Source organism: Medicago sativa, chromosome 5, assembly GCF_051527215.1.
Source record: "Medicago sativa cultivar Bolivia chromosome 5, Bolivia_mono, whole genome shotgun sequence".
Lineage (NCBI taxonomy): Eukaryota > Viridiplantae > Streptophyta > Magnoliopsida > Fabales > Fabaceae > Medicago > Medicago sativa.
The window spans coordinates 50,882,063-50,897,311 of record NC_140753.1 but is presented as its reverse complement, the minus strand read 5'-3'; the positions used below and the strand labels follow the sequence as shown (position 1 = coordinate 50,897,311).

Here is a 15,249-nt window from a genome sequence, read left to right as displayed (position 1 = left end):
CTATTACGTACGAAGTTTTTAAGTTTAATATATAGTGGTGTCAATACATCATTGAACGATAACACAAACAACTCACACTAGTTGTGTGTGTGTGTCTATATCATGTTGCATAGCTTGCCATTCAGCACAAACTCAAACATTCACATATCACTACCAAACAAAAATAACGTTCTTTAACAAACAAAAAAAGATAATACATTGTTTTTATTGAACGGAAGTTTCTCCAATGAGAGAGAACAGAAAGATACATTGTTTATGCCTCGTGAGGGATAGTGTATGATTGTTAACAAGTAAATCATTAAATTGATCTATGTCTTTGTACCAAATTTTTAAATTGGTTCCTGATTCTATTAATAACTTAAAATGGTCCATATCTTTGTCGAACGTTTCTCAGATTGATCCTCAACTCTATCAGTTGTTTTGTATTTTGAGTCATTAACGTACCAAATAAGATCCAAAATGCATTATGCCATTAACAACTAAATAATATCCAAAAGACATTGAGTCATTAACACTCAAAATTCAAAACAACTAATAGAGTCAAGGACCAATATGAGTAACGTTTGACAAAGACATAAATCATTTTGAGTTATTGATAAAGTCAGGGACCAATTTGAGAATTTGGTACAAAGACTTGGACCAATTTGATGGTTAATGACTTAAAAAACTTATTTCAGCAAGTAAATTTAAATATTAAAAAAAATGTAGCAAACATGATATGAATATATATATATATATATATATATATATATGTGTGTGTGTGTGTGTGTGTGTGTGTGTGTGTGTGTGTGTGTGTGTGTGTGTGTGTGTGTGGTTTTTTCCTTTATCATTTAAAAAGTATAACAAATTAGATGAGTATATTTGTACTTACTTTTTCATTATCCCAATTATACCCTTAAACAACTTTTTCTATAATAAAGATCATTGTTGGTTTCATTAAAAAATTAATTTAGATTATATTTTTTTATATTATATTGTTGGTGTCATTGAAATAAATAATTATGATTAGTTTGGTTTGTTATAACTTAAAAGCAACAAACATCTATATTTTTAGTTTTAATCCAAATCAAAATTTCTTAAAAAAAACATCATCAATAATTTTCTTTCAAACGTTAGCGTAATAAAAAGAGTGGAAAGACGGACACGTGAGTGTCCAACTTTTTGCTAGTGATCATAGTATAACGTTCTTATCTCTTACTCCCTCCGGTCCTATTTATAAGAGAAATTTGAGTCAACAAATGTTGATGTATCTAGTTAAAAATTTAGTCCAAATACATTAACTTTTGTTGACCTAATTTTCTCTTATAAATAGGACCGGAGGGAGTATTTCGCTAGTGATCATAGTATAGCGTTCTTATCTTTTTCCCCCTCTTTTTCCAACACATTAATTGCTCCTAAACGCGTTCTAGTTAATGATATATTGTAACTCAATTTTATTTATTTATTAATATAAAATGGTCAACGCTATTAATTGGCAAACCATATATTATTTATTTTTTAATATAAAATGGTCAACGCTATTAATTGGCAAACCATATATAATGAATTTCCTTTTTCTAATATAAAGAGACTTATAATGTGAGACAAATAAATAATTTAAATGATACTCTTCATATGAGACTTATGAATTAGAAAATTAGGAATTTAAATTATTTATTTTTATTACCATTAACACCTCAATTTCCTAAAATTAATATTGACACTATTTCTTTTGTTTTGTACGATTAGTATAAAAGGAGACAATAAGTAATTGTGATCACTCATCAACTCATTTCGTATATTCTAATATTCTAATTATTTGAGAAGTGAGTTTCGAAAATGATCAGTACTTTTTTCTTTGTCTTTTGTTTGGTGAAAGTCACGAGCACTAATGTTGCTCAAGGTATTCGAGGTCCACTTGAAGAGGATTTAGTACAGTTGGAGAAAGTCATGCACACTAATTTATTTGATATCCCTCACGTTTAAGTGATGTCCTTTTTTTCCTTGAATTTAGTATCTTTTCTTGATTTATTGCCCTAACATTGATTTTGAATTAGTTATACTAATATTTTCAAATGTATAGTCTCTAGGAGTAATTCTCGAACAATCTACGACTGCGAGACCTTTTCATGGAGTCAGTGGGCTCTTAGTCTTTTCAATCCAACAGTAGAGATAAATCAAACGAGTGCTTCAATTATGATGATTGTAAATAGATCTCCAAATAACTTTAATACAATTATCGTTGGATGGCATGTGAGTTTATTCTTATCAAATATAATTATAATTTTTTTCCTAAAAACTTAGGTTCTGTTTGGATTGAGCTTATTTTGAGCTTATGAAAAATTGTTTATGCAAATACATAAATAAGTTTTTATATTAATTCATAAGTTTTCACAAACGAATATTTTATATTCATAAATTGTTTTTACATAAACTACCTTAATAAGCTCATGAATAACAAATAAAAGCTTATTTATTTGCATAAACTATTTTTCATAAGCTCAATCCAAACAGGACCAAGTTTTTAGGAAAAAATTATAATTATATTTGATAAGAATAAACTCACATGCCATCCAACGATAATTGTATTAAAGTTATTTGGAGATCTATTTACAATCATCATAATTGAAGCACTCGTTTGATATATCTCTACTGTTGGATTGAAAAGACTAAGAGCCCACTGACTCCATGAAAAGATGTCGCAGTCGTAGATTGTTCGAGAAATACTCCTGCAAACTATACATTTGAAAATATTAGTATAACTAGTTCAAAATCAATGTTAGGGCAATAAATCAAGAAAAGATACTAAATTCAAGGAAAAAAAGGACATCACTAAACGTGAGGGATATCAAATAAATTAGTGCGCATGACTTTCTCCAACTGTACTAAATTCTCTTCAAGTGGACCTCGAATACCTTGAGCAACATTAGTGCTCGTGACTTTCACCAAACAAAAGTCAAAGAAAAAAATACTGATCATTTTTTAAACTCACTTCTCAAATAATTAGAATATTAGAATATACGAAATGAGTCGATGAGAGATCACGATTACTTATTGTCTCCTTTTATACTAATTGTACAAAACAAAAGAAATAGTGTCAATATTAATTTTAGGAAATTGAGGTGTTAATGGTAATAAAAATAAATAATTTAAATTCCTAATTTTCTAATTCATATGTCTCATTTAAATTATTTATTTGTCTCACATTATAAGTCTCTTTATTTATATTAGAAAAAGTAAATTCTTTATATATGGTTTGCCAATTAATATCGTTGACCATTTTATATTAAAAAATAAATAAAATCCTAATTTTCTAATTCATATGTCTCATATGAAGAGTCTCATTTCAATTATTTATTTGTCTCACATTATAAGTCTCTTTATATTAGAAAAAGTAAATTCATTATATATGGTTTGCCAATTAATATCATTGACCATTTTATATCAAAAAATAAATAAAATTGAGTTACAATAACATTAACTTGAACGCGTTTAGGAGCATTTAATGCATTGGAAAGGGAGGGGAAAAATTAGGGTAAAATTAGGGTTGGGGGTTAGGTAGAGGGATTAAGCTTTAATAATAAGAGATTTTCTAATTAAAAGACACATTTTACATCCGAATGGTCAGTTATGTGTGGGTGGATGCGGAACGATTGAACATGCAAAGCACTTATTCCTCTATTTTGATTTCTTTGGCAAACTTTGGTATGGTATTTCTCACTGGCTTGGTTACAACATAGTGTTTCCTGAAAACGTGTCAGACCATTTATATCAATTTGGCACCTTTAGCGGTTTTTCTAAAAGCAAACACTCAGCTCTTAACCTTATTTGGCTATCATGTGTGTGGGTGATTTGGCTTGAAAGGAATGCTCGGATTTTTCACCAAAAAGAAGCTTCTTTTAATCAATTGCTAGATAAAGTTAAGCTTCAATCTTACTGGTGGCTCAAGGCAAATCGTCCTAGTTTTGTTTTCTCCTACCATTCATGGTGGTTGAATCCTTTACCTTGCTTGGGAATATTTTTGTAATAGGGCAGCATTCTTTTTTTGAGCTTGTTTTTGTTATTACTTGTATTTGACTCTTTCAGCTGGGGTTTTGGCACTCCTTGTGCTGAAATCTCCAGGCTTTCAGTAATATAATCCATTTTAGTTTCTTAAAAAAAAAACAAAGAGATTTTCTAATTCATATGTCTCATATGAAGAGTCTCATTTAAATTATTTATTTGTCTCACATTATATGTCTCTTTATATTAGAAAAAGGAAATTCATTATATATGGTTTGCCAATTATCAGTGTTGACCATTTTATATTAAAAAATAAATAATATATGGTTTGCCAATTAATAGCGTTGACCATTTTATATTAATAAATAAATAAAATTGAGTTACAATATAACATTAACTAGAACGTGTTTAGGAGCATTTAATGCGTTGGAAAAGGAGGGAAAAAAATTAGAATAAAATTAGGGCTGGGGTTAGCTAGAGGGATTAAGTTTTAATTAGAACATCGACCCGTGCGACGCACGGGTCCAACCAACGAAGAAAAGCGATGAATAAGTTATATCATCTAATTGGGTTGTAATTTAATAGTTCCATAAGGAATATGATGTATTACATAATTAATATTAAGTTGACATCGTTAGAGTATGACATCATTAAAGTACAAATAAGAGACATGAACAATTTATGCAAACACGTTCTTGGATTTACATGGACAATTTACAAAGCAAATTTTTACTACATTAGAATATATAACTATCTTTGATTTTTATAAACTCTAAATATGAATGAAGATAGTGGAGGTCAGATGTTTGAGACATGCTAACCTCTAAGGCTTAAGAGAGGTTACATGTTCATTCAACATTATATTATTTAAAATAAATGGTTTTAAATATATTCAATCATAGTCAGATGTGCTTTACCATATGACCAACTAACTTACATTAAAAAAGGATAATTAATGATAGAAAAGTATCTTGGCCATTTTCGGATTGAAATTCCATATGGATGCATGTTAAAATCATAAAATATGTTGAACTTTTTAACACTTGATCGTACTATTAATGTATCCAAACTGAGTTGAACTTGTTCAAATTTGAGTATTTTAGATCCTCTAAATTTATATGTGGTGACCTGCTTAAACTATATATTATGTGATGTCCGATAATTGTTAACTTGTAGCTTTGCTTCTATCTCAGCCTGTTTGATGTCTTATAACTTTGCTTCTATCTCTTAAAATCAAAAAATAAGTTTAACTTATTTAAATTTGAATATTAACGATGTATCCAAACTTTGTTTAACTTATTTAAATTTTGTTTACGCTATGTCAGCGCATAATTTTTTTTGTCTTTTATATTTTCTTCTAACACTATATCAGATGGAATAATTTGCAAATACACTATATTATACTGAATCAAAATAAAGGTGGACATATAACTTAACGCAAAAAAGACATATTCATTCGATTTTCTGAGGATAGGGAAACATCTTACACGTTACTGAAAACATAAAACAAAAATACATCTCTAAATAATCATTGGTAAGTTTGAGATTAAGAACAGAAACAACTTAAAACAAAAATACATAGAACTAACCATATTTGAATATCGTGTAATACAATTAAAATTCGATTTTATCTACAACTTGAAAAACCCCAATTAGAAATTTCTAAAACATGGTTTGACTCAAAGAAAATATGGTGTATCTAAAATACCTCAAAAAAAAAAACACACATTTCCTTGACTATGCTGACCCGCGAGAGGGTGAAGATGATTTCTGCTGAGGGGGTTAAGCTTTAATAATAAGAGATAAACGTGAGCATATGAATGACATTCATTGCATGACAAAGGGTTAGAAGGTCAAATGTTAAAATTTATTGTGTGGTAAAAGAGTATTTAAAAGATTGATCTTAAAGAAGAAGGTCAAACAATTACATTTAAATGAGGAGAATTTTTTTGGAATTGATGTGAATGAAATTCATTGCGTGACAAAAGGGTGAGAAGGTCAAATGTTAGAATTTATTGTGTGGTAAAGGTGCATTTAAAATATTGATCTTAAAGAAGAATGTCAAACAATTGCATTTAGATGAGGAGAGAATTTTCAGATTTGATATGAATGGTAAAAGTGCATTTAATGAATGGCAAAGGAGTGAGAAGGTCAAATGTGAGAATTAGAAATGCTTTAAGGACATTTAAATGAGAAATTCAAACAATTGAATTTGAAATGAATGACATTTATTGCATGACAAAGGGGTGAGGAGGTCAAATCTGCGAATTTATTGCGTTGAAATGGGAGGGAAAAAGCAAGGTAAAAATTAGGGTTAGGGATTGCTTGACCAGACAAGCTTTAGAAACAAAGATAATAAGAGGTAAGAACGTTATACTATGATCACTAGTGAAAAGCTGGACACTCACGTGTCCGTCTTTCCGCTCTTTTTTTTTTTGATCTATAGTCTTTCCGCTCTCTTTATTACGCTAACGTTTGAAAGAAAATTATTAATGATGTTTTTTTATGAAATTTTGATTTGGATTAAAACTAAAAATATAAATGTTTGTTGCTTTTAAGTTACAATAAAGCAAACTAATCATAATTATTTATTTCAATGACACCAACAATATAATATAAAAAAATATAATCGAAATTCTTTTTTTAATAAAACCAACAATGATCTTTATTATAGAAAAGTTGTTTAAATGTACAATTGGGATAATAAAAAAGTAAGTATAAATATATTCATCTAGTTTGTTACATTTTTTAAATGATAAAGGAAAAAACCACGCATATATATATATATATATATATATATATTCATATCGTGTTTGCTACTTTTTTTTTAATATTTAAATTTATTTATATCTATTTGTTACATGTGTTATTTATATTTAAAATTGAAGGCATTTTTGGAAAGAAAAAGTCAGCCCAAAAGAGATGAAATAAGTTGTTTTCTTTACTAGCTGAAATAAGTTTTTTAAACCATTAACCATCAAATTGGTCTCTGTCTTTGTCCAAAATTCTCAAATTGGTCCCTGACTTTTTTTTTTTTGTACAAAAGAGGGCCAAAGGCCCAAAAGAAAGAAACAAAAAACTAAGGAGCTAATCGCATATTTCTAGGCATGCACGCTCCAGAAATATCATCAAACATGAGGTTTTGAAGCTCATTAGGAGGAGACTCCAAAGCTACCAGATTCCAAGAATTCAAAGATAAGCTAAAATTGGCTAGCCAATCAGCACATCTGTTGCCTTCACGCCAAGTGTGAATAACTTGAGTATGCCATTCTCTCCGAAGGATCTCTTGAATACGCTGAACCAAAGAAGGAATGGTTCCATTGATCTTACAATTGTTAGTAACCATATCAATAAGCACCTTTGAGTCACTCTCAACAATCAAGTGAGATATACCCTCTCTCCAAGCCATATCCAGCCCCAGATAAAGACCCCACATCTCAGCATGCAAAGCATCACAAGCTCCAATTTTACGGCTAAAACCCTTGATCCACGTGCCATCAGATTGTCGGAGGAGCCCGCCACAACCTGCAAGCTCACCATTACCTTTGCATGCTCCATCACAATTAAGTTTCACCCAACCATCCAATGGTCTTTTCCAGCCAATATACACAATTTCCTTATGATGAGGATTTTTCTGCACACGATCTTGAGCAACTTCTTCAATGGCCTTAATGAAATTTTGGATGACATAAGTTGGGTTATCTGGTCTTTGAAATCCTTCTTCAAAAATAGCTTTGTTTCTCCAAGTCCACAGATGCCAGCATGTAGTCATGAAAGTTGTCTGCCACCTAAACTCAGAAACTCCAATCGATCTTTTGCTAAGGTTTTTGAAAACCCAATCCCTGCAATCAACAAAGGAAAAGAAATTAGTTATCCAATCAGAAGGCACAAGTCTAATCCATACCTGATACGCCGGCCTGCAATCACGAAAGAAATTGGTCCCTGACTTTATTAATAACTCAAAGTGATTTATGTCTTTGTCAAACGTTACTCATATTGGTCACTGGCTCTATTAGTTGTTTTGAATTTTAAGTGTTAATGGTTCAATGTCTTTAGGATATTATTTAGTGGTTAATTGCATAAATGCATAATGCATTTTGGATCTTATTTGATACGTTAATGACTCAAAAAACAAAACAACTAATAGAGTCGGGGATCAATCTGAAAAAGGTTTGACAAAGACATGAACCATTTTGAGTTATTAATAGAGTCAGAGACTAATTTAAAAAGTTGGTACAAAGACATGAACCAATTTAAATTTAATGATTCACTCGCTAAAAATCATACACTATCCCTCTTGAGGCAAAAAACAATGTATCTTTCTGTTCTCTTCTCTCTCATTGGAGAAACTTCCGTTCAATAAAAACATTGTATTATCTTTTTTTGTTTGTTAAAGAATGTTATTTTTGTTTGGTAGTGGTATGTGAATGTTTGAGTTTGTGATGAATGCATGTTATGCAACATGATATAGACACACACAACTAGTGTGAGTTGTTTGTGTTATCGTTCAATGCTGTATTGACACCACTATATATTAAACTTAAAAACTTCGTACGTAATAGTTATGATAATCAAACAAGGCGAGTGCTACCGTGAGAGGCCAAAGTATATCTCTCACGATGCTTTGGGGGAAAAAACTGTGTATTGGAGGTCTACCCGGTTCTAATAATAATATAATAGATGTTCTAAATTACACATTGACCCCGCATCAGTTATTCATAATAATTCCACATTATTTGTCTTATTTATATTATTTACCACTAGTTTTTTAAACAATTTTTTTTTATATTAATGTTATCAACAAACTGTACACGACAAACATAATTATTGGGGTTTGTCAAAACAAAACCAGATCTTTTGTTTGAGGCTCTTGTGGGTAGAATTGAAGAACACTACAAAAACATTTGCAACCGAGAGTAAATCAAGCGCAAAGATTTCCAAGGTAATCCCATATTGCATTTTATTCTTCCTGTAATAAATCAACCCGATCTGTTTAGATTAATCATTTTAATTTGCCAACTACTCTTAAATCTGTTGATGTTAATCCGAAGCTTATTTATTTATTGTTTTTAAAATAATGAAGGTTATTTGTTTTGAATCTGAATATTATTGTTGAGAAAAACAACAGTCATTGATGAAATTTGATGTTCTTTAGGTTTTGAGTTATGGATCGTAGATCAGAGGGTGGAAATCAGTTGTTTTTGGATGCAGGTCTGGGTATCACAACTGTAAGCATCTAGTACCATTGAATCCGGCTTTCCAATTTGACATGATTTGAATTGATTTAATTTGTATGTAAAATGGATTAACGATACAGCTTGCATACTTTTACAGGAGACGATGGAAGAAAGTGATGGTAGTAATATGTCAAGTGGTGGATCTAGTAATGCAATCGTCTCTGGTAGTTCAAACTCACAAGTATCCCTGCCTGCCGAAACTACCGAATCTGAAGAGGAGGCAAATTCTTTTGACGAAGGAGAACATGGTTCAGAAGGCGAAGCAATTGTGTTCAACGATATGGGTGATATAATGAAGTTTGATATGGGAAACTTTTGTGTGGATGATGTTGGAAGGTATGATTTTGTTAGTTTGGATGTTGCCTACATGTTCTATTGTTGGTTTGCTAGAATGTCTGGGTTTTCTGTACGTAAGGGTCAAATGATTAGGGATCGTCAAGGGGTAGTTTTGCAGCAAACGTTTGTATGTTAATGTGAAGGGTTTAGAGAGGATAGGGGGCTAACCAGGGAGAACCGAAAGCGTGAGCCACGTAATGAAACAAGATGTGGATGTAAGGCAAAATTTAGAGTGCACGTAGACATTGTTTCGAAGCGTTGGTATGTCACTATGTTTGAAATTGATCATAACCATGAGTTGTTGGGTGGGACTTTGTGTGGATTATTTCCTGCATACAGAAAGATGAGTGAAGGTGATATTGATGAGATTGAACGCAATAGAAAAGCAGGTATAAGACCATTCCAGATGTATGGTACCATGGCCAATGCAGCAGGCGGGTTTCACAAGGTTGGATTTGCAAAAAAGGATTTGTATAACCAAGTTGGTAGGCAACGTAAAAAACTTATTTCTGATGCAAGTGGTGCGGTAAAGTATCTTAGAGATCTAAACTTGAAAGACCCACTTATGTTTGTGTCACACACCCTTGATAGTAATAAAAAGCTTGAGAGATTGTTTTGGAGTGATGGGGAAAGTCGAATGAACTACGAGATATTCGGAGATGTCCTTGCCTTTGATGCAACCTACAGGAAAAACAAATATAACTGTCCATTTGTTATTTTCTTCGGTGTTAACCACCATAACCAGACGATTGTTTTTGGTAGTGGTATTGTAACACGAGAGACCGAAGAGACATATGTATGGTTGTTGGAGCAATTCTTAAGTGCTATGAAAGGCAAGCAGCCATTATCTGTAATTACCGATGGAGACCTTGCAATGAGAAATGCTATTAAGAAAATATTCCCCAATGCGCATCACCGACTATGTGCGTGGCACTTGTTGCGAAACGCATCGTCCAACATTGGCATTCCAGAAGTTATGTCTTATCTTAAAAAATGCATGTTGGGGGACCTCGAGGTTAATGTGTTTGAAAGGTTATGGGCTGAGATGGTTCAGAAGTTTGGTTTAGAAAACAACAATTGGATCAATGAGATGTATGAGAAAAAAAACATGTGGGCCACTGCTCACATCAGGGGAAGTTTTTTTGCTGGTATTCGAACGACCTCTCGTTGTGAGGCGCTCCACAGCCACATGGGACATTTTGTGCATTCTCGAATAAGGATGACTGACTTTGTTCAACAATTCCACAGTTGTCTAACTTATTTTCGCTTCAGGGAAATTGAATCTGATTTTCAATCAAACTATGGTCAACCTGTGTTACAAACCAGTCTACGCTCTATTGAGAGATCAGCAGCAAAGTTGTTGACGAAGGAAATCTTTTTCTTGTTCAGGTCGGTACTAAAGAAAGCATTGCTTCTCAGAATAAATGAATGTCAAGAAATGTCTTCTGGGTGCATCTTTAAGGTTTCGAAATACTGCGGTGATGGCAGGGAATGGCATGTTTCCTTTTGCGAAGAACCGATTGACCTTAAATGTTCTTGTTTAAGAATGGAGTCACTCGGATTACCATGTGATCATATCATATATGTGTTGTTGTATCTTGATTTTGATGAGCTTCCCAATTGTTTGGTTTTGCCTAGGTGATCGAAATTCGCAAAAGATTTAATCCGTGAGAAATATTGTAGTGGTTCTGTGTACTGGGATTCGCAATCTGCAGCCAGATATTCCGGTATAGTACAGATGTGCAAAGTTGTTGTTGGGCTAGTTTACGAAGATCTTGATGAGTATAATCATTTTGTTGAAAGTTTAAGTGCTGAAATCCAGAGATTAAAATTAAAGAACAATGTTGAAGAACGCGAATTATCTCCAGTTTTGCAGACGGTAAATGAGGATGATGAACTCCTTGATCCTGATATAGTTAGAACAAAAGGTTGTGGTTCAATTGGTATCAGTACCCCAGGCAGGCGCAGACGCATGCAAACTTGCAGCATTTGTGGTGTAATAGGCCATAATAAACGATGTTGTCCACGCCTAAATTTAAATATTGGTGTTCAGTCACTTTCTCCGGGGAATGGTGAAGAGGAAATCGAAGAAGACGATGTCAACTACAACTTCCCCAGTCAGACGGTGAGTTATTATTATTCAGTTATTTATTTTAAATGTTTCACAAATGTCTTGTTGATTTCATTTAAATTTTGATACTGCTTGCTCAATGAATTATATTGTATTATAGGATGTTGGCACACAAGATTGAATGCAGCGGGACTATGCTAAGGAGTCATTTCTGGAATGTTTCAAGGGTGGTCTTAGGTAATGTAATGTCGTATTATGTATTTCCATTCGCTGCAATGTCGTATTATGTATTTTTGTTCGCTGTAATGAGTGATAAGCTCTGACTTCTGTGTTGTTGCTATTATTATCTGAATGTTTCTGCCACTACTAGACTCAGTGAGACAAAATTGTAATAATATTATTCTGTGATGTTGAACTTAGTTTATGTATCATGTTTTGTAATAGGATGCTTGTGATTTGGCAATCTGTATGTTAGTGTGTTGCAATGTACGGAGTAACAAGAAATCATCATAATCTTTGTGCTTGTATGATGCAATTAGTTATATTTTTTGTATGACTCTTACAAGGTTATCATCATGTATGGAGTGTACGGAATTTGAAATTAAACCATTAACTAGATTCAAACCTTGTCCATGAACGTTAATAAGGATGAACTGATGATCTACAACCTTATGAATTGGACTGAATTAATTGAATAACTTTCATTGATCGAAATTGATGATGTTATTGTCCATCTATTTATGGAGTTTGAAGAAATTTTATAAGTAGTTGATCATTGTGCTTAATTGATGCTTTTAGGTGTTATATTATTGAATTAACTTATACGTTAGCCATGTATGAGTAGCATGATATTTGAAATTTTATTATACAATTATACAATCACATATTTATTTTAGTTAACTGATGAGTCTTATTAAGGTTAGCGTAGATCAGGATAAAAGAGTCCCTCCCATACATTTTCATTGAATAAAAGGAAATGAACGTTTAAACACAATTACCAAGCGTACTGATTAAGCCTTAAATTAACATTCATTAAGATAAAAACAAACCAGCTTACATAATTAATTAAACAAGATGCATAATAATACTTTGATAGACTGAAATCGACACTAACTAAGGTCGTTGTCCAGAGCGACCACAAAATACTTCCCAACTATAAACCAACTACACAAGAAGGCCCATAACTAAAGTCACAGAAGACCACATAACACGGCCCAATTATAAACCAACTACAATAGAAGGCCCATAACAGAGACCATACAAAAGATGAGTTCAACATGACATAAGGGTACAGATTTTGATACAAGTAAGCATGATAATATTTAAACAAATCATTAATATTCCAAAAAACACCTCCTCCTCCATTCTATCAATTAGCTCTTTCCATCAGTTTAACCTTCCATCATTACGTTGTTCCAATGCTTCTTTGCATTTGTCTCAAGACTCTCATTGTATTGATTGTGAGGACCAAGTAACAGACGCAGCCCAACCCTCATCCTTACATGATCGGGGTTCACCTATTCATTTTATCACAAACATTAGTTTGCATTTTAACCTATATGCATAAAAATGAATTGGTGTTCGTGTATAAAGTTTTTTGTATCGTACCACACCAGTTATTTGTCCAGTGAAACTGTTTTGCATATTAATCCACTCGGCCACCCAAAGCCCAGAACTATCGCTGCAAGCAATTGTATATGGATCATTTAGATTTTTACTTTCATAAACAACAATTTTTGGAGTCTCATGTATGATTCTTAAAATGTCACTGGTTTACCTATTCCCATAATTTGGAACACCACGAGCCTCTTGAATTTTCCAATTGTCGAAATCGGGCAAAGCACAAAAGGGCACATCCGACTCATAAATTTCTAATATCATCCTTGAAAGAACTTCAGCCTACAAAAAAAATAAAAAAATAGTTTATACAACTATTCACCTTAAAATGATATTTTGGTTATTATCACCACAACACATACCACTTTTCTGATCTGTTGCTGCCTACCCTCTATCTTGCTATCAGTTAGAAATGGATCCAGCTGATAAATCTTCCGCTCCTCAATGTTAATGACCATGAGAAACCAATGACCACTATCCTCTTCAATCGGCACATAGATCTATTATGACAACGTATGATAATATTTGTAAGTGGTAAGCGGCCAATCTAGCAAATGACTACCAACTTATTTAATCAGTTTGCATGTATATAGATGTATGTATCTCTTACCAATCTCAAGTTTGGAAACGTAGGCATCCATTCGTGCCGATATATGATCTCCAATTTTTCACAATCATACCCTGCTAATGCGTCGGACTGTCGAAGATATAAACACATTTTAAAGAATTGTTTTGATTATAAAACATCAATGTCAAATAACGATGTAGCTTATAGATAATGGTAAATTACCGCAAACGAAGGTGGCATTCACCAAAGATTTTGTGACAATGCATGCTTTTGGTTCCATGTTACTCTCATGGCCGTCATCTTCACTATCTAAGGTTTGTAAAAGTTTAACTCAGCAACTAGTGAACTAAAAATAATACAAGGATAATTTTTGTGAATTATGTAATGTCACATAATTTTTTTAAATGCAATACCGGTCTCCCTACGTAACCTCCGGGCACCAGACACTGGAATTCATTCCTTAAACCAATGACATGTCCCACAGCAAAAACCATGTCCTCATTTGTACTACATGGTAGAAGTAAGTAGATGTAAGATACAATGGTTAATTTTTAGTGTGAATCAAATGCATGTTTGTTCAAATTTTTGAAGTCATGCAGTTATTACAACATTACAAAAATTCACTTACAATATGTTGTCGGATTCTGAGTAAGGTTCACTTTGTCTTAGTTAAACTTCGGGATCAAACCTAAGAGTCTTGTCCGATTCTTAGTAAGGTTCACTTTGTCTTAGTTAAACTTCGGATCAAACCAAAGAGTCTTGTCGGATTCTGAGTAAGGTTCACTTTGTCTTAGTTAAACTTCGGATCAAACCAAAGAGTCTTGTCGGATTCTGAGTAAGGTTCACTTTGTCTTAGTTAAACTTCGGGATCAAACCTAAGAGTCTTGTCCGATTCTTAGTAAGGTTCACTTTGTCTTAGTTAAACTTCGGATCAAATCAAAGAGTCCGAGTCTTGTCGGATTCTGAGTAAGGTTCACTTTGTCTTAGTTAAACTTCGGGATCAAACCTAAGAGTCTTGTCCGATTCTTAGTAAGGTTCACTTTGTCTTAGTTAAACTTCGGATCAAACCAAAGAGTCTTGTCGGATTCTGAGTAAGGTTCACTTTGTCTTAGTTAAACTTTAGTTAAACTTCGGGATCAAACCTAAGAGTCTTGTCCGATTCTTAGTAAGGTTCACTTTGTCTTAGTTAAACTTCGGGATCAAACCAAAGAGTCTTGTCGGATTCTGAGTAAGGTTCACTTTGTCTTAGTTAAACTTCGGGATCAAACCTAAGAGTCTTGTCCGATTCTTAGTAAGGTTCACTTTGTCTTAGTTAAACTTCGGATCAAACCTAAGAGTCTTGTCCGATTCTGAGTAAGGTTTACTTTGTCTTAGTTAAACTTCGAATGAATGAGGTTAAACCCTTCCTTCATTAACTATTACTATAATAATGAATTGAA

General features: G+C 32.7%; 3 protein-coding genes across 3 annotated transcripts; 2 read left to right on the top strand and 1 right to left on the bottom strand.

Moving 5' to 3' along the window:
* Positions 1 to 8,566: 8,566 nt before the first annotated feature.
* LOC146922773 (uncharacterized) lies at positions 8,567 to 12,088 on the top strand. Its single transcript, XM_085715565.1, has 4 exons — positions 8,567 to 8,923; positions 9,137 to 9,209; positions 9,316 to 11,679; positions 11,786 to 12,088. Exons 2-3 carry the CDS (start codon positions 9,147 to 9,149, stop codon positions 9,688 to 9,690), a joined length of 438 nt encoding a protein of 145 aa, XP_085571691.1. The 5' UTR covers positions 8,567 to 8,923; positions 9,137 to 9,146; the 3' UTR covers positions 9,691 to 11,679; positions 11,786 to 12,088.
* LOC146922774 (protein FAR1-RELATED SEQUENCE 5-like) lies at positions 9,898 to 11,806 on the top strand. The gene is made up of 3 exons (XM_085711609.1): positions 9,898 to 11,176; positions 11,270 to 11,679; positions 11,786 to 11,806. Exons 1-3 carry the CDS (start codon positions 9,898 to 9,900, stop codon positions 11,804 to 11,806), a joined length of 1,710 nt encoding a protein of 569 aa, XP_085567735.1.
* A 590-nt stretch (positions 12,089 to 12,678) lies between the features above and the next one.
* LOC146922772 (uncharacterized) lies at positions 12,679 to 14,317 on the bottom strand. Its single transcript, XM_085710855.1, has 7 exons — positions 14,224 to 14,317; positions 14,033 to 14,119; positions 13,853 to 13,939; positions 13,605 to 13,742; positions 13,403 to 13,524; positions 13,234 to 13,306; positions 12,679 to 13,142 (listed from the first exon to the last, which is right to left on the bottom strand). The coding sequence occupies exons 2-7, from the start codon at positions 14,048 to 14,050 to the stop codon at positions 13,017 to 13,019; spliced, it is 564 nt and encodes a 187-aa protein (XP_085566981.1). The 5' UTR covers positions 14,051 to 14,119; positions 14,224 to 14,317; the 3' UTR covers positions 12,679 to 13,016.
* Positions 14,318 to 15,249: the final 932 nt, after the last annotated feature.